At 36.9% G+C, this 20,539-nt stretch overlaps 1 protein-coding gene across 1 annotated transcript in view; it reads right to left on the minus strand.

The window, feature by feature from the left end:
* SLC6A11 (solute carrier family 6 member 11) overlaps positions 1-20,320 on the minus strand; it is a 109,163-nt gene extending 88,843 nt beyond the window's left edge. The window contains exons 1-4 of the mRNA XM_075513644.1: positions 20,101-20,320; positions 15,936-16,070; positions 15,626-15,766; positions 14,093-14,183 (exon numbers count right to left, since the gene is read on the minus strand). Of these exons, the coding sequence (XP_075369759.1) occupies positions 14,093-14,183; positions 15,626-15,766; positions 15,936-16,070; positions 20,101-20,320 (587 nt within the window). The remainder of the gene's footprint in view (positions 1-14,092; positions 14,184-15,625; positions 15,767-15,935; positions 16,071-20,100) is intronic.
* Between the last annotated feature and the right edge of the window lie 219 nt (positions 20,321-20,539).

Consider the following 20,539-nt stretch of genomic DNA (forward strand, 5'->3'; position numbering starts at 1 on the left):
TAAAGTGAGTTTAAGTTTCTATCCAAAGATGTGTTTTCTTAACTCCCATCTTTCTTTCTCTCATCGCACTTCATGCAGTTAATATTCTTTAATTTTTGTGAAAATTTATTGGTTTGAGTATTTCCTACCCAAACGTATTCAAGTATCGTGTGCAAGTATACAGTTTCTGACATGCAGAAACTCGAGCAGATATTAACTGAATTCTGAAAATGGTGGGATTCAGATTCCATGTACCAGAATCCTCTGTGGATGCTTGAACTGCTAGGCCAGAAAACTACCAGCATCCAAGGTTCTGGTAAACATCTGCATGAAGAGAATCACACTGTGGATTGTTGCACTGTCAGATGCTTATTCAACTAGTTAGCAGTCACAAAATCAGCCTCCTTTGTAAGACCATAATGATTGCAATACTTCCAGACACACTGGAAGGCTGAGATATGTGCCAGGGACACACAAAAAAGTGAAAAGTGACATTCTTTTTGTCACAGAGATCAGAGGCAGCTGCTTATCTAATGTGTTTATGACACATTATTTATTGATGAGAGCGTGGCCAACCATACAACTATAGGAATGGCTTAGAAACAGCTATTTTGAGTTGTTTCACCACCAGCAGCATTTGTTCTCTCTTGTCCGAATCACTGCAACTTTCCCACTATCTGGTAATCTTCAAAATTGAATGCTGAGGCTCACTTGACCCTGCACCCTTCCTATACAGCAGTGCTGTGAGTTCTTGCTCAAGTCAGTGCTTCCTCAACTCTTATGATTGCAAGCAGCTTTAAAGGATCTCCTCAGGTAGTGAAATTGCTCCTTTCGTTCTATTAAAACACTAAGCTCTGCTGAACAGCACAGAAGCTTGCCTGTACTGAAGTATCTTTCAGGGAGTTGCAACATTTCCCTGTGGCTATCTAATGTGGGCTAATCGTTGTCTAATTTGGAAGAGAGGCTGATCCATGCATCTGGACTGTATAACTCAAAGGTGGAAAAGAAACAGCCTGGGAGGAACAAAACCTTTTGAAAGAATGCTTATTTTAATAATAATACATAAACATAGAAGCATATTTCAGAGAAGGCTCTATTGCTTGAGTCAGTAGTCTCCAGTTTACTGACTAGACACACTAAAACTCTCATAAAGGAAGGAATAAGGGCTAAGAGAAGGTGAGTTCACCAAAATTACATGCTTCCCACCTTTCTTTGAATACAGAGCGGTTTTCTCTCACAGAGAGTAAAAAAAAAAACAGTATTAAACAGAGTATACAAGATGCTAAAGATCTGAGATAGTATTCTCCACTGCCTTACATACTCATATGATAAACTTACAAAATCTATGCTGAATGCTAAAGGATATAAAACTCTATGAAACCAAAAGGCTAGCAGTTCACTTTGTAAACTTCTCAGGACTTTTTACTAAATTATATATAGGACAAGGTAAAAAGAAAAATTATCCTTCAATAAAACAAACCTAAAAAGAGTCATCTTGTTACTTCCCTAGTCAATTTACTACTGTATTTATTAACCGTACTGTTTTCCAAGGTTTCTCTGCTCTGGCGTGATTCATTATCTCTTGACACAAGAAAACGTACAGAATGGTATGATATTGTCCTAGGCAACAGGCATAGCAACATTCTATGTACTAGCGATATCAAAGCTGTGAAACATTTTTCAGTTTTAAAATATAAATCAAACATCTTGTTCTATAATTTACAGGACTATAGATTAAAACATAGCTGCCAAATAAAGGAGACTTTCTGAGCTTCACTGAGTGAGCAACAATCAACAGAATGAAGAAAAATTCTCGTTAGAAGAGAACCTACCTGACGCAAGACTTTGACAAAAATGTGTGGGAGACCTCTCCTTTTTACAGGAAGGAAACATATATTTTTAACAGGGATAACCCTTATAATTGTAAGCCCCAGGGTATAATATATACTACATACTACTCCTATACTACATATAATATACACTGCATTGCCTAAACAAATGTCAAAATTTAGCAACCCATATGACTCAGGCTGCATATTAAATTGGTTCTGATCTTACTTGCATCCATATTATACAGTCTTGAACCTTAGTAGGAGTGAAGGAGACAAGCGTTCAGAAGATGCACTCCGTGACTGGCTAGTGCATGAACCCTCCTTTGGCTTGCTAACCTGCGGAGCTCTGGTTACATGACGACAACACGGGAAAGAATGACATATTGAGAATGTTAATACCATATAGTAGACATATATCTTCGAAAGAGAGAATGCCTTAAAAAGAAAGGATTCTTTTCAGACTATCTTTTTTCCCCTCTAGATTCTAACATTTAGGAAACTAAAAAAGGGCTGGTTGTGTCAGGTGTTTTTTCCATTGCAGCAGTGTGGTAATCACTGAAACACCTCCAGAACAACTATAAAGTTGAACAAAGGTCATCTTACAGTGAATTTGTAGCAGATTTAGTCATTAAAAGTCTATGTTCTTTGAAATGAACAGAGAGAGTACAGGTGCTGAACTCTCCCTGGAAGTCAACGTGAACTGACACTTTCACTTTTCTGAAAGTTATCTATCCAGAACTGACAAAGGATACAGAATCTGTGCGCTGTACAAACCTTGCTTTTTAAGGTTTCATGTAAACTCTAAAATAGGAATTATAAGATATCCGCAGGTTTCTAAAAGTGCTACAAATAGTCCTTGCCAGATATTGCTGGATACCCACTTGTAGTCTCCAACCACCAGTGCTCAACGATTAGAAAGATGTATTTCAGCTTTTAGAAGATAATCTACAGATTACAGATTAAAGAATCTGTAATAAAATTCTCTCAAACTGTAAGAATTCTTCTCTGGAAATCCACTTAATTCCATACTTGGCTTTTTTTAAAGCAGATAGACAATTCCCAGTGGTGACATTAGTGAGAATCCCTCAGCTAGAGCATTACGCACAGCTCTTACATATTTACCTCTTACAGCATATTTTCCGTGAGCTATACATATCAGAATGAATTATTCCTAGTTGAGCCACATTTGCTGCTGTTCAGCCTACTTCTTTCTTCTTAAAGTCCTGATAGGGTTGAATGTTGCTCCATTCATTATCCATTTTTACACTTCTTACCAAATTAAAAGGTAAGATTAAACTCTCCTCAGCAGACTTTTCTCTGAAATTTCTAGTACTGCTTGCAAATAATGACACGTATTTCTTGTGTCAACCCCTTACCTGAATGTAACGTGACACTATTTAGCAGCTACTGTGTATATACATATATTGCTTTTTCTCATTTTTTTTATATGTATGTCTGTGTGTTTGTGTATATCTAGAGCAAGAGACAGAGACAGTGATGGATAAACACATAACACTCCACTTCTCCTCTAGCCATTCCTGACCTATTTTCCTTCAACCTCTTTCACTGAAGTCATGGCACCTTCTTCTTCACCAAGTCTGAGAGTTTAATCCTGTCAAGTAACTTTTTTGTATCGTTCCACTCACCTCTGCTTTATAGTTTCTTGGTACTCTCTCAATATATCCAACGCCTCCTTCAGTCTTTTTGCAGTTTTCCCCTACTCCTCTCTAAAGCATTCATGCAGTGACAAAAATCTCCCTTTTATTCACCTTCTGAGTGGCATAAATTAGTTCAGCACACAGTAGCAGCTGTGAACTGAAAGCACCTAGAAGAAATTTAAGTCAACCCTATGGCTCTCAAAATGTGTGTTGAGCCTTTTAGACAGTCTGTAGACTTGTACTTGGTTGTTCACTCTTCATTAAATGTTCATAAAATGAGAACTACAGACCACAAAAAATTGAGGACTGTTCCACAGTTTTGTAAATTAGTCCTTCATAGTGAGCTCTTGGCTACAAACTCATGTAACAAATGAGCGATAGTAAGCTCTTATCTCTTCCACTCGGAACAGGCCAATATAAAACCATTACGTGACTGCCCAAAAAAACCAACCAAAAAAAACCCACACACACACCCCCAACACAACAAAAAAACCCTACTCTGTCAACATATTTCTCGTACTCACTGGCCCTCTACTAAATCCTAGTTACAAAAAAACCTAAGAAGTGAAACTTCAAAGGAGCAGGGGCACAAGGCAGTAAAGAATAGCTGATAGGTCAAAAGAGAAAAAAGAAAACTGCAAATGTACAGGAGCTATTTTAGGAGGTCCCAAGTCCTTTGTCCACATTTACAGCTATTGAGTCTTCCTAAAATACCACTCTCCTGTAGCAGTTGCAACTTACAGTATGATTCTTAATTAAATAAATTCAGATAAATTCTACTGGCTCAATTTTTCATTTGTAAACTAAAACCAATAGTCAGCAGAAATCATTAAAAAATAGCTGTTGAAGGGACTTTGGTAAGATATCAGTTATTTCCCTTTCCACACAGAGGACAACTATGCCTACATCATTGTTTCAAGGCCTGCGCTGATTGATATTCTGTAACCTTTACAGGAACTCCACAGCAATATTTAATGAGTCTTCCTCAGGAAGTCCTCCTGACACTGCAAATCAATTTCCTTGCTGCTATATAAGAATATAGTGGAAAACATGAAAAATTTACCAAAAAAGGTGGTTTTTTTTTTTTTTTTTTCACAGTCTGGGTTCACTATATCTTTTTGCACAGCAAGAACCTCTCTCCTTTGAGCATTTAATTTGGCTAAAAAAACCCCAAGCAACCACCCTTTCTATTATTGCCCTGAATCTACAAAGCCATACTTAGGAAATACTCTTTAAAAATGTCTAAACTTTTTTTTCTTGTGATGACACTTTTTCAAGAGCCAAAAATAGATACAGGCTTGCTTAATTGCACAGAACTATTTGCTTTACACAGTACCCATGCTGAGATAGCCAAGAAGCAGATTATAGAATCATAGAATGGTTTGGGTTGGAAGAGACCTTTAATGAATGTGACTGCTGTTTAACATTGTTTTCAGAGTTACTTGGGCATCTCTAAAATCCCTTGCACCAAGGCCCTTAAGATTCTCAATTTCAAGACAGTCAGCAAATCTAACAGACACATTCTTGGACAGCTGAAAATGACAGTCTATTATTTACAAAGCCACGTGCATATTTAAAGGATTCCAGAGATATTGAAAAATATGTCTTGGAAGAGTTACATGCTATCTGTTTGCACATCTAGTCTTGCAAACCCAATTCCCATGGTAAACTGGTGGAGAAAATACTTACTGGGGTGGGCAACCTTTTAAAACATGAATGTAACTTTTCGGCTTGTCCTGTGCAATACAATTGTCTTCTTTAGGGGAGCTACTGAAGTGGACTAACTGGTTTCAGACAGCAATTTTCACCAACTGTATCTTGCTTTTAGTTTTCCAGAAGATTTAAAAGTTTGCTTAGATACAAGTGTAGGAGGCTATACATAATAACTCTTAAAGAAGGGGATGAACGCACTTTTGTATTTGCACAAAACCAGAGATAACTGAAAGGAGGCCTTTCAGTAGAGGTCTTCCCTTATATAAAGTAACAACAACAACGAAAAAAAATCTATGACAAATGAATTAAAACCCTAGCAAAGCCAGAAAAAACATGCCTGGTTATTTTGGCATGTTCTGCAATTGACTGATTTGGCCAAGCTTGTCATGGCACAACCAAGGTTTTGCTATTTTAGACTTTTCACTTTTTTTTTTTTTTTAATTTTCCTGCAAGCAAACTGTGCTTGTCTCAAATATTTCTTTCCCTACAATATCAAGAAGCACATATATAGATATCCATGTCTTTAAACACACACTCCTTCATTAACAATAATGAAAATGCCCCTAATGTTACTGATTCCTAAAAAAGAAGTTTAGCATTCTTCAGCAAAACTGGATATCTGAGCCAGCAGCTTCTAAAAGGTCACAGTTTAAGCACAACACTCAGCTCCCTGTGCATGTTTTCCAACTATTAGTAGGTAATGATATTATTGCTAGAACTTTTACAATTGTGTAGTGAAGAGATATTTTAAATAGCTCATGTATGATCTTCACTACAAAAATGTAATTTCTATTTTTGCCAGCACTACAGGCCAAAACTTTCCCATATTTTATCGTAGGAACCAACCAAATGCTACAAATTCTCAGAAGACATTCTAAGTAGCAGATAGTGAAATGTTTTATGAACTGTCTCTGAAATAATGGTATAATTCTAAATAACTAGGAAAAAAGACAAAATTTGTTCACGGTACCTTTGCAATCAAAGAAAACTTTATTATTACCTTCGGTACCTACAACTACTGAAAAGGACTTTGTAACATTTTAAAGTTACTTTTCCAAAACATAAAGGTGCATCTCCTAACACAAAATTTTTATCATTTAAAACTGCCCATTATAAAATCCTGTTTTCAGATACAAATATATTTATTCAGACTCCTACTGTTTAAAGATAGGTTTTTACGATAATTAGCTTCAAAAGTGTTAATGGGAATTTTTGGCTGCACCCAAAACACAGGCACAGGACAAAAATATTTATTGCAACAACCTGACAGCCTTATCATTGAAGAAAAAAGAAAAGCACACATTGCCAACAGACTTCATCAGGATATAGATAAAATCTTCCTAGATTCCTCCATCAAAATGCTCTAATGCTGCATCCTTACTAACTTTGCACAATTTGCAGAACACCAGGAAGAAAAAAAAAAAAAAAAAAACACCTGGAGGACTGGGAGTTAGGGAGACTTGAAGATAAATTGGACTTAGACTGTCTGGACAAGGAGGCCAGTCTCTCTCACACTAGCAGATAGGCATGGAGAGAGGAAGAGAAGCAATGAGCAGAAGGAAGAGCAGTCTGTGATTAGCTGGCCAATGAATTTAGGGAGCAGATCAAAAATGTTTAGGGAGTTAAGACTGGAGACGAGTGAGCACCCATCCTGAGGCTAGATGCAAGTTTGGGGAGTGGACAACCAGCTGGATAAAATGACTGGGACTAGGTGGCTGGAGGTGGGAAGCAGTAATATACCTGATTTAGAGACTAGTCGGAGAACAATTTTAACTGCCCAAGAAAAGAGACTAGGACGAATTACAATACAAAGAAGAGACAACAGTGGGAAGTGTACGTAGGAATGGCAGGATTGGATGTAATCCTAGGGAAGGATACTAAACTGGATTGTTGTGGTGGGGGTGCCAGGCAGGCACTAGCATGGACCAGGGAGTAACAAATCAACTGAGGAATTAAGATAAGAACTGAGATAGCTCACCAATGTCCCAGAAGCACACTAACATTTAGGTTCCCTCTGAATAGACCTTTCAAAGTGTCTAGAACTAAGATTAGAAACATGGGGAATGAGGAGCTGATTTGCATAAACAGATTGAATAGGCTAGGATAAGGAACAATCAATCAAAAAGCTCACCCATCATGCTGGAAACCCATATCCATAGCCTTCCTCTACCCTAAAGCCTATAAAGTTTTCTACCAAGAGAACTCCCCAGCTATCAAGCTTCCTGCTATTCTGCAGTAGGTGGACTCAGAAAAAGCTTTCACTCTCTCCTGTAAGTACTGTGTATAAACAATTAAATATTTATTGGCATAAAGACTGGAACTGGATGGTCTAACTATTAACCTATAAAGTATCAGAATAGTCTCCCTTAATCCTTCTTGTCCTCAAGTATCCCCTTCAATCTAAATAAGTACCGAGACAGTGGGGGAACGATCCTGTACATTTCTGGCCAAGGCAACACGAGAAGCAAGATGTTAGCATCCCAGTCTATACTCCATGATTATTTAACTTTTATACAAAGTAGAGCAAGTTCAAGAGAAGAAATTCCCAGTCCATACAGAACACATTCAAGAAAGTAGAACATATGTATTCAATTTCTTGCAAGAAAAATACAATGAAGAGAGCCTTCTAAATACTGAGTCATTAGAGCAAATATGACAATAAGTTACTGCTTTTTTTTTTTTAATAATTCCCTTAAATTTTCATGCAAGTGCACAAAATAAAATGTTTTGTTTGGAATGAAATAGCAATTACTTGTCTCAAACAAAATGTTACAGTGTCTTCAATTAAGTAACTTTTTAAAATCTTTATCTTTGGATACAGCTGACTTGCGTACATTTTCTTGTTTCTTAATTGAAATAAAATTTGCGCAACCCTAATGCTAAATAGTATGAAAAAATGTGTCGGGCCTCTCATACTTAGCACTTTTACTCTCTCTGTAGCTCAGATCCCCTTCTATAAAACAGGAATAATTTGATCTTATCGAGATTTTGTGAAGATAAATGAACGTGTAAATAATCAAGAGAACTATGATTGCAAAGCCTTTGACACCATGAGCACCCTAGGAAGCCTTGATTAAATTAATAACTTTGTCAGCAGAGCAGGAACCTAATAATAATGAGAACATAAAACATAAGAAAATTAACAAAGAGAAGAACAACAAAATATTGAATACCTGCACAGTGTTTGCTCCCTATCCATCCTCTAGCAAGAACAGAGCAGATCTACTGAAAAAATCTTAGGCAGTTCTTCAACTACAGATGATCATATTCATAAAAGATGTGAACTTAAAATTGCACAACCTTACTTCTAGTATTTCCTAATACCCGAATATTGCAACTTTTAAGGTCATTTTTTTCTCCATAGTAAAAACATGATGTACAATGTTCAAGATAAAAATCAAAAAACATGGAAGTTCACCTGTCTGGTTTAGGCTAACATTTATCCCTCAATATTAAGAAGTCAGCTTCGCATTTTGACACCTATCCCATTTACTTCTTTCAAGTGAAACCAGGTAAAGTCAGTGGTTTTGAGGCAAAACCAGATGAAGAACTCGCGTGACTCCAAACAAAAAGCAATTTTCACACGGCCTCTTATGAACTGAACAGAAATGAGCAAGTCTGGCACAACTCAATGTTCTACAAGACATGCACAAAGGGCCTAGTTCTGAGAGGTCCTGAAGGTCTCTGGGTACCGAGCACTGCAGGATCAGGCTCAACTTGCTAATGACTTTTCATAGGGTAGTGGGGATTAACCACAATGTGACTCTTGCAGTCATTTGCAGCCTGAATGAAACAGGAAAAACTCTTTTTGACTTTGCAAGGAAAGGGTTTGTGCCTTTTCCTTTTCGCTGAGAACAGCCCCTTTTCTTTTCCCTAGACAAAAAAAATGTTTTTTCTCACTAGACTTTACTTGGAAATGCTAAGGATGTGTCACCCCCTCCAGAGAATGACAGGCCAACAACTAGACCTTCTTTAGCAGAGGACTAAGTTGTTATACAGCCAATAAAAAACTATTGAGGTGGAATCAACCACAAAACCATGGGTCCTCTGTCCGTCCAGCTCCCTTCCCAGGCACTAGAAACCTCAAATTCCTGACCATGGTGACAGACTGGAGTAGCAGCCAAAAGAGCACACAGACATGGTTGCTGCCCCCTATACCTGCCAGACAATTTCCTCTCCTAGGAAAGCATACAGAACAATGGAGTAGAGTATCTTCTCCTCTCTATTCTGTTTCCCAGGCGATAAATACAGCCTCATCCATGGCCACAGCTCTCTTTCATGGGACTGCTTTAACATATCTGAAATTATCAACACCTCTATTATTACTGCAGCTACCACTATTAACTGTTTAAAGGTTGGACACTAAAAATTCCATGTGCTGTACCTTGAAGTTATGATTATTATTTTTTTCTCAGAAAACCCTTAATACAGCTGTATAATTAGGATGAGAGAAACACCATAAATGGTAGTTAACTGGACAGTCTCTGAATGCTTGGCACCACTATGAAATGAAAAGTGAAGTTTCAGACTCTTGCCTGTCATTCTTTGGAACATAGCATCAGAGTTTGAAAAATAAAAAGTGAATTTTCATCAATTCAGCTCCTTATCTTAGAAAACTGAATACGCAGACAGAATGTGAAACTTCTCAAGGCTATGGCTTGCAAGGTTTTTTCAAGTAAGGTAAGAAACCCTTTCATCTCCTAATTTTTCCCAGAGTTGTCAGCACTGATACCTGTAGTCAGTGGTAAGTCTGCTAACTCAAATGAAGTCTTAAAACATTAACAGGGATAGATATTTCTGAGGAGGAAAACAAGTAAAGAGCATCCAAACTCCCAGACTTTGCCTACTGCTCCCTCCAGCAGGATCAGACCATTTTCACTGCATAGCTACAGATAAGTAGTTATCAGTTACAGGCTCACAAAAATATTTTAAGTTCTGAGGTCCTTGCACGTACGATGAGATTCTTCTGAGTGGACCAAAAAGAAAACAGCATCTAGGACCTACTGCAGTACTTATCTCTGAAGTCTTCACTTTTTTTCCCCTCTTTTTAAACAAACAATCCATGCATCCAAGACAACAAATAGGCCTTCACCCTCTGTGTGACCCAGCCAAAGCTGGTAGACAATGCTGAATTATCAGAGGAAGTGAGTCTATACCTGCTAGGGTAGCAAGGACACAGTATCCTCTGTACAGACCTGAGGAAGGGTAACTACCAGTCTGCATGCCAGAAAAGCTTCATAGTACTGCAAAGTATCCTCTCAGTCATCCTTGCACTTGGGTGAGTTGCTGTTTGACTTCAGCAATAGCTTTAGGAGAAGCCAAGGCCACAGAAGCAATAAAAGCTAGAAATATTTCAGCAAAGAGGCTGAAGTCTTTATCTGCAACCCTCAAACCAGCTGAGGATTTGGATTTGCTTCCAGTCACAAATAAAAAAGGGCTGAGCCTTCTAGCCTAGATGATGGAAAAGACCTAGTAGCACTAGTTAAATGGGGGAGAAAAAAAAGACTCCTTTTCAAAGCCAGAAGTAAAGACATCCTTTTGGGCCTGGTGTATTCATTTACGCGCGCACACACACACAAAACCAAATCCAACTTGTGCCCCTGCTACTAACCTCTGCTGGCATTTACATAATGCCAGTCTAGTCTGCTGTGTGATACACAGCAACCTGTATATCCCTCAGCATTATTAACTCCTAGACTGAGAGCACTGGGCTTGAAAGAAACACATAGCACTGCTGAAACATGCATTTCTGTAAATACCGAGTCTTCCCCAAGCATTTGGGGGTGGGGGTGGGGGTGGTGTTGGTTTGTTTGTTTGCTTGGTTTTTTAAAATTAAAAAAATCTGAAGATATTGTGAATACTCTGGAGGACTGTGGTAATGCAATACAATTATCAAAGGAAAGATGTAACATCAGCCTAACAGTTTACTAACACAGTATTCAGTTCTACATGTAAATGAAATCACATACAGTAAGCAAATAGGATTGCTATTCTCAACAGTTACTCTAATTCACACATCATCTCAAGAGTAGATGGTAACAGACAAAAAAACAACAAAAAAGAAAAACACCAAAAAACCACATACTCCAAACAGAAAAATCAGAAAACCCAAACTTTTTTTTCCCCCAGATGACCCTTTCCACAATAAATTGACTTTATGTGGCCACAACTTAGAGGAATTTCAATTTCAGACTTAACATTGCAGAGAGCAAAGTGTAAAGGTTTTGAATGGTGTGGTTGTTCAGAAGAAACCTAAAGCCTCCCCCTTCCCTTCACTGGCATCAACTTAATTAATGGTAAGGAACCTGGTCGTTATGCAAATTAATTCAGTCCTGTGAGTGGTTATTGCAGCAATGAAGATTCTCATACACTGTCCACATGAGTTCTGAAAATAGCAACAAGCATCTGCTCTGTGCAGTCTACCCCATCAACTTTCCTTTTGCTATTTGTTTCAAAAAGAGTCTTTCAATAAATTTATGGTTCCTGCCACCAGAATTTATAAAGGAGTAAAGAAACATCATGCGAACGAGACCTCTAGCTAAATGAAATAACATTTCTGGTAACACTTATCTACAGACTATAAAATGACTTGCTGGACAAATTAACTAGTCTAGTAACATATTTACTTCGTATTAGCTACTCTGTGATCTGCACTGCACATCTATACAGAAAGACCTCTACTGTGCATTTATGCCTGATCTATTTAAGTCATATAACTTAATTATAATCTTCTGTTCCAATTAGTTATTTTAAAGCAAAATCAGTCCTGATATTTAATAAAAGCTCATTCTTCCACTTCTAAAGTAGTTTGTCATGTCTATTGTAGACTTTGAAGCCATGCAATGTCATACCTACTTAAATTTTAACAAGGCAAATATCTTCCTCAGCAGGAAGAGAGTACATTCATTTTCCAAGGGTGAAAAGCTATGCAACTTCAGTTTTGCTTGGACAGAGAAAGTAGGTATGTTTAATATCTTAAGCTATTTTGGCCAGTAAACTGCTAGTATTACGAAAAGTTTGTCCACAACAAAGAAAGAAGTTTCAAATAAATAATGAATTATTTCATTTACCTTCTCTTCTGGTTTTTGTGATTTTAAAAGTTTTGGAGTGTGTATTTTCAACTTTGTATACACAAGACTGTAAAACAAGTTAGAGAAAAGGCTAAACCTGATTATCCCTTCTAGTTTCATAATTCATTCCTAACTCAGCCAAAATCAGGTAGGCAAATATGTCCAAAATTTTAAGGATTTAAAACCCACTGTAACTTGAAAGCAAGTTTAGCTATAGAATCTTGTTTAGCTTCATTTTTAGAGAATTCTGAGAAGAGGATATGCTTAAAATGTATCTGTATGTGCGTCAAAAGAACACTGACATGAGAATTTAGGCAATCCAAAGATAAGCACTAACAAAAAAACCCCAAAACCCTAGAAACACGAGGATATAAAACTTAGGCTGCGCCCTCCATATAAACCAACTGAACATTGCCTACTTCTCTGAACAACCTGAGTTACCATCAATTGCTGAGTTTTGAATACTGTTGAATAAACAAATAAACACAGTGGGTAAATAAGGCTAGTACTGGAGAAAAGACTTTGTTCATTTACTCTAACTATATGAAATCTTAGTTCTAGTTACCCCAAAGAACCATAAGATTTTTGTTAAAATGATGAAGTCATAGCAATAAGAAATGCCACCTAAGAAACTCTTGTTTATTCTGAAACATTAGCTGGGAAGTGGGTAGCGTATGTATATTTTTATTTAACATGTTAGGTGTTCAGATTATTGAAAATTTTAACAGAAAATAAAATTGCAATTTTAACCAGAGACTGCATGGATTTTCACACCTTGTCCAGATTTAGTTTGGTTTGGGGTTTTTTTAATATTTAAATAAAACAGTATTATTTACTGAAGCAACAACTACCACCCATGAAGGCTAAGGTAACTGATGTAGCAAGACAAAGAGGTTCAGAGGCAAAGACAACACCATATACTAACATTCAAGAAAATTTTGTCAATGTAGAGTTGTCCCTTCAAGGACAGTCTTAATTTATGGTCCTTTCAAAGTGTAGCTATTGCTGTCCTGAACATAAAACAGAGCTCTGAACATGCAGCCTGAGAATAAAGCTCTATCTTAATAATAAAATTAATGAGATTAGAACGGGCACTCAAGAAATTTTAGTAAGCCAGAATTTTGTAACACACTTTGAATTGTGAGATGACTTAGTATCAAAAGTAATATTCCATTTCTATGACTGTCTTAACACACACTGTGCCCTGCAAGGAACAAATATGCGACTACACATGCACTAATTAAATATTTATAGAGGAAAAAATATGTGTCATCACAAAAGCAGACCATATTTTGTAAAGATATAATTCTCTTCTATTACTCTAATTAGAAATCAGACGGAAGGAGACACAAGAGAGTTAAACTCTCCCATTTTTATAGCTGAATAACCAACACTTACATAGTCCTTTAACAAATAATGAGATATAGAAGCCAAAGTATTAGTTAGCTCAAACAAGAATGAAAATGCAACTCTCAAACTCTTAAGAGAAGAAACATCCTGGAAAAAAAAAAAAATACTTAAAATCATCCTTTTTCTTTCACCTCTGCCTCCTCATTAGTATGGGTTTGAAGCTCTTTCCTCCAGTAGCAGGAGCCAAGCTCCAAAGCAAGTGGCACACTTTGTTCTATGTTCTTTCAGGATATGGAATTCCTTTCCTTGTATCCTCTAAAAAAAGAGTTAACACTCTCATCCTGACTCTCTTTGGCTGTATGAGAAAATTTCCAGCTGAACTCACATCACTAAGTGCTATAGGGTTACAAGGTATCTAATCATGTGTAAATGATCAAAATATTGGAAGATAATGAATAGTCTGATCAAACATAAAGTTTTGTGCACTTACTCCCAGAATTCCATCACTGGAGAAGTGGCATTTTGTAAAGAGACTTGACTGCAGTTGCTCATATTAAGTTTTTGAAATTCCACACAGTTTTCTATAAAAGAACAAAAAAGAGTTTGCTATATTGACATGTAAGTACATTTCTTCTTGTGCATCTTCTAGTTTACGCACCTTGTAAAGCCACCATTCTATAATACATTCTCTCTATGTGGTTAAAGGATTTCTAGGTACACTAAAACGCCACAGCTGCTACTTCTGCAACACTGTATTTTGATCACCAGATCACAGGCCTATCCCAGAAAAATACCCATGCAGTATGCTACATTCTCCTATAACATTTTCCAAAGGCACAGTTGCAATGGCAAGGGCCCATAAAACATCCGAGGCAGAAGACAGACGCTTTGAGAAACTGAGGTAATTGACTGGGAATTACAACATACTCCTACTCCAACTGCTGGTTCAATGGCCAATGGTAACAATTGGCTTACGAAACACTGCCAGCAACAAGTTTCCACTTTGCCTTAATATGGCAAGTGAAAAGTCACTCTGGCTTATTATTATTACCATCTCTAATACAGAGAAAGGAGATCAAAGCAGCTCAGCATTGTTGACACTTAGTATTTGAACAGCGATCAAGATTGCCTAAGCTCCTTTGCAGGGTTGCCAAAATTGATACTGAAGCCTTCCACTTCTATTGGGCCCAAGACTAGTTCCCTAACATAACCTAAACTGCAAGATTTCAGATAGCTTTAGGTGTGCTCAAAGAACACGATAATGACCAATTAATAAAATCCATGAAAGACAGTACAATTGATTTGAAATTGGACAGTAATATAAGGAATAAATGCAAAAACTTCAGGAACACAGAAATAAGGGTATTGGTAGGTATTCCTCCCCATAGGCGTCTGATCTTCAAATGCAGTAAGATAAAAATATCGAGAGGACAGATGCAGCAAACTGCAAACCCCTACAAATACACATCTCATCTTTCATGGAAGAGGCTACTTTGCATGCAGTAAGGATTATTTATGTGACTAAATTTTCAGAAGTAGCTTGATGAACGTTATCCCTCAACATCTGGAATTAAAAAGAGCGAATCCAAAGTTCCACATTTAATATTTCCCTCTCCATTTAAACTCCTCCTGATTTCATTAGAGTGAAAGAGCATGACTATAACCTGTCATCAGGTCATAAGCTCTTCAGTAGAATTCACTTACTGTATTCAGGGAGAATAGATATGATTGCAAATGAGAGTCTTGGGATTTAGCCAGAATATCTTACAGAATTAACAAAATCCGAAGTCATCTTCTGCTATCTGACATTATATTCTGCAGGAACAAATGCTTATACAATGACCTAAACCAAAAATGTATAAATAAGTCTTCACTCCAGGATTCCGTTATCATGGTGTAGTGTGATGTGATTGGCCCATTTCCACAGACTTTTCTACCAGCATAGTTTTGTTCCTGATATTTCAATATATTAATCAATTACTTGGAAGTATTTGTATAGCAATAATCTCTACTGAGGTCATACCTGTATTCCATTCATGCCCACAGGTAGCCCAAGGAAGTTCTGTAGTAAAGCAGTTAAACAAATAGAAGATAGCCCATGCTAAAATGATGATGTAATATACATTTAGATGTGCCTCTATAACTTGGGTAGCATATCCAATGCCTGGAGAAAAAAAGGTGAGACACAACAGAAAACTTTTACTTTTCAGGTAATTTAAAAATAAATGCTTACTACTTTAAGTATATTTTAACTTCAATTTTGAGACAATTTATTTTATTTTACTTCAAATCTACTGCCTTCTTTTGCAGTAGAACACAGAACTGTTTGTTACCTTCAAATAGAGGGCAAACTTTCCTCCAGCAGGTAATGCCTCCTTCACTAGTAAATTGTCCCAAGGCCGTCTCCAAGAAAAATACTGGTATTCCACAGCAAATAAAAAAAACCACATACGGGATGAGGAAAGCACCTACAAGCAAACATTGAGGGGGTATTGGTTATAATGAATACAGTTCCTTGACAGCATAGTGAGAGATTAATTTCCTTAATAAAGGAAGGATCACCTCCTAGCCACCTCTCAGGCATTGTGCTGAAAGTGCAGAAAGCGTTTACTCCTGGCCCCAAATATCAAAAGTTAACCTGTAAGCCAACATCATGAACTAAAAAAGACCGGACCAAAGTTCCTCAGTATAGGCTAAATTCTGCTCATATGTCTCAAACACAGAAGAGACCACAGTCTTGCTCAGCCACACAGTTCCGCTCTGATCATCACCAAGTCAGTCTACACTATCTTATCTTCCTTGCTTTTCTCAGGAAAGCAGGGATGAAGAAGTGTTATGGAAATTAAATCCAAGAAGTCCATTGTATGTTATTTGGATAAGCCTGATAATAAGGACCACAAAAAGGGAATGATGAAATAAACTTTAGAACTAGTTACAAGAACAGGAAAGAAGGGCCTTATCAGCTAGAAATATTAATGTGAAATTGCAGGAAAATAACAAAGCATCAAACTTTTTTTTAGATGTTGACAGTAAACTCCAGCACAGATAATGAGTAGTACAATTCCATGCTGAAGCATTGTATACAACAATAAAATTCTCCTCTTATCGATTAACACATAGCAGAAGTATTGTATTATTTAATGATTGATCATGTTATTAGCTGTGGCACCTAAAAAATACAGCTGTGAAGTATGCAGAAGCAAAGAAATAAGAGATGACACGTTAGGCATAATGTCACTTGCTAATAACAGGTTTCAGGTATTCCGTTTAGAACTGAATCTAAATAACAAGGAACAAAATACAGCCTTTTGACTACTAGAGAATCTGTTAACATATAAGGCATAAAGAGTTTTTTTCCTCATTTCCCAACTACTCAGACTTTCTGATGAGTCAAAGGATGAGGTGGAAAGCAAGCAGCTCTATTGGTCTAGACTGAAACACGGGAAGAAGGAAATAAATACTGAAAAGAAAGCACAAAATAACTGATTCTGCCATTTTTACTTATACCAAGAAAGTTTTACTGGTTTAACCAGGCAGACTAGCGCAGCAAAGTACTGCACAGAATAATTTATCGAAGTTGTAGGAAAATTACAAAGCGTTAACTGTCTAATTAAGTTATGAAAATAAAGGTTAGTACAACATACATAATGTGTTGTATCCAGGCCTCAACCTACTTGCTCCCAAACAAATAATCCCACAACACTAATTAACTTCCTTTAAAGCTCCCATTAAATGATGTAAGCATCCCACCATTCATTCCATTTCAAATCAATGCAAGATATGCTAAACACACAAAAGTTTTGGTGGATGCAGTTTTTCCTAGGAAGATGTGTTTTACAGTGCTGTCCATCATTGCATACATTGATCAGTTCTTTACATCACTGGCAATAGCAGCATTTCCTTCCTTCAATGGGAGTCCTGAAGATCAATCTGATCATTAATGAACCGCACCTTAATAGCTGCCTCTCTAATACTAAATCTGTCAGAATATTAACTATGAACAAAATGTTTCTCAATATACTTCAGGAGAATTTCTACAACTACCAGGCAAATAGGTATCCCATTCGTGATCTTAAAAAAAAAAAAAAAAAAAAAAAAAAAAGACACACCAAAAACCAAACACCACAACACACCCAGAGCCTGCAACACTTGTTATGCTTTGGTCACTTTGATTAGACAGTCGAGGCAGCTAAATACAGCTGCTTTGACCTGCAGTTTCTTTCTTTAGACCCAGCACATCAGGAGAGATCTCTTCATGAGTAGTCTCTTCCCTCAACCAGGCAATTTGCCTATAGTTGAATCTCGGCTGCATCTCAAGCAATACATGTGGATTTCACAAAGAATGGAATCCCTGCATCTAAAACATGGTTTCTTTGTATGATTTACTGTGCAAATGGTTTGAAAAAAATCCTTATAGGCCAGGCGAACTGCTGGCCAGTATCAAATCCAGCTTGGCCCACTCATACACACCATCATAGTGAGTTTAACATGGCAACTTGTTGAAATTGAAAGTATTAGTTTTGACTCTATTTTTCCAAAACTGCTCTACAACAGGTATACATCATGAAAATTAGAGGACATCAGGTTTCCCAGCTTGCAAACAGATCATATTCCAAGAAATACCTAATTCTAAACATGCAAAGAAATTAATTTTCCTAAAAACCCCACTAAATATCCATAAGAACAAATTAAAATTATAGAAGCTTATGCCTACACTACCTGTTATGACTCGGAGTAAGTACCAGAGAGAGCTCAGACCTCAGAAGTTCCATACGGCTGCTTCTAGATTCGTTCTGTATCTAGCAAGTTATTTCATAACTAGCTCATATCTCACCATTGTCTTCACTTCCCACACACTAAGTAGTTTTCAGTATTTACATCTGATGCATCAAACAAGTCCAACTCTGGTCTAATTCCAGCAAGGCATTCCAGACAGTTACAAAAACACAGGTCAGACCAAGTCCTCACTGAATAAAATTGAAGTCAATGGCAAATTTCCTGTGGTGCCAGGACATGATCCATTAAACCACACACATTCATTCTATTCTTAAAGAACAGAGTGGTGTTTAAGTATGATTATTTAAGTAATTACTTTTTCACCAAATCACCCAAAAACATGGTTAGAATTTTCTCTACCTAATGTTATAGCCTTAAAAACGATAGCATCACATTTTGACAAGCTAGCATATACATACAAATGGGCATATAAAGGTTAATGTATGAACAAGGAAATCTTCATTATATACCAAAAAAAAAAATTCTACCTTTTCCTCTGCCAAAATTTCTCTGGGAAAACTTTGACAATCAACAAGAAACTGTTCTGTATATCGTATCCAGCATATTGATATTTACATACTAAGAGCAGTACTTGGTAGCATCATTCTGAAAACAGGTGAATTCTTGTTATCTTAGTTTTGCCAAAGTACAGATATATAAAGAAAGGAGTTGCAAGCCATAAACACATCTTCCACAGTAGTATTAGCCTTACAGAAACAGCAGACAAAATGAGCCAAAACCATCCCTGAGTTCAGACAACCGTGCCTAGGATTGGAAGGACAAGGGAAAGAAATTTGGCACAACATTGTTAGCAAACCCATTAAAGAACGGATCTTTGCATATCAGCCACTGAACGTATTATTTTTCTCCCAGCCTATATGCTTACACTAACACTGATTAAGGCCTTAAGTGGGAAGAATGTTGAATCCAGTCCACAGAATTCTAAACTAAATTTTTAATTTACTTTTCTTTCCTCGTTGCTCCACAAGTCACAGCTGATGTGCTTATTCTTAACTGTCACATATCTTACACAGTTTACACTTAACTATAACCAATACATGCCACATGTTATACTTTTGTAGAAGTTAAGTCTGTTCTTTTCTCTCTCACATAACATTCTTATTCTACATTTTATAGGGTTTGCTCTCTTCTTTGAGTAACAGGCAGCTTTTACATCTTCCCCTACCCTACTGTAGTGATTTGGGAAGTAATGAGAAAAAAAAAGTATGGTTGAGTTAAAGAAATTTTCATATGACAAAAAAAAAATTAATCTTTGTAGCATTATCAAAAACAATATTCATCTTCTCCAAAGTATACTGTTGTGAAAAGTAAACTGCTACATTCTTTTCTACGTCAGACAAAATCATTTAAGTATGCTTGGGTCTGTATTCACATGCAGAAGAAAACCCACAGGGTAGTACTATAACAGAACACTGGCTTCTTCTGCATTAAAAATCTTACAGAAAAAAAAATGTCTTTTTTTTTTACTAACACAAAAGAAACTTGTGAAAGTAAGCCACGCTATTTGGGGAAGAGAAGGAAAGAGAGAAACAATTATTTTTTTCTTAGTTGTCAGATGCTTAATGCTTCCCTATCCACACATACACTGAATTCCTGAATACCTCTCTCAACTAGTGCAAGAAATCCCTGTAAAGCATTCTTAACTGTTTATTTCCCACATGTTTATGGTAAGCTGTAAATCAACATACGATGCCATCTTACCTCCTCCATTCTTGTAGCAAAGATATGGGAATCTCCATACATTTCCCAACCCAATAATCTCCCCTGCCACAGAAAGCACAAATTCAACCTTATTGTTCCAGTGACCTCTTTCATGAACTTTCTTATCATTGCTGTGGACGAGGTTGGTACTTGAGGCTTCTGGGTCCAAAGCATCTTCTGGCTTGCCATTAATTATAGGAATAGTCTTTTCAGCTGTCATGACTGTTCGGCCTGAGGGAGAACAAAAGAAAAACATACAGATGTTTTAAGTCACTTGTTAGTAATAACCTTCAATGATTACAAAGTCCCTCAGCTTATCATTGGCTGCTTATTACCTACATAAATTTGCCAGAGAAAGTGAAGGAAAAGTTGTAAAGAAGGAAAAAGGAAAAAGGAAGCGGGGGGGGGGGGGGAAGCTTACAAGGGAAGGAGAAGAAGA

Source organism: Mycteria americana, chromosome 11 (assembly GCF_035582795.1).
Source record: "Mycteria americana isolate JAX WOST 10 ecotype Jacksonville Zoo and Gardens chromosome 11, USCA_MyAme_1.0, whole genome shotgun sequence".
Lineage (NCBI taxonomy): Eukaryota > Metazoa > Chordata > Aves > Ciconiiformes > Ciconiidae > Mycteria > Mycteria americana.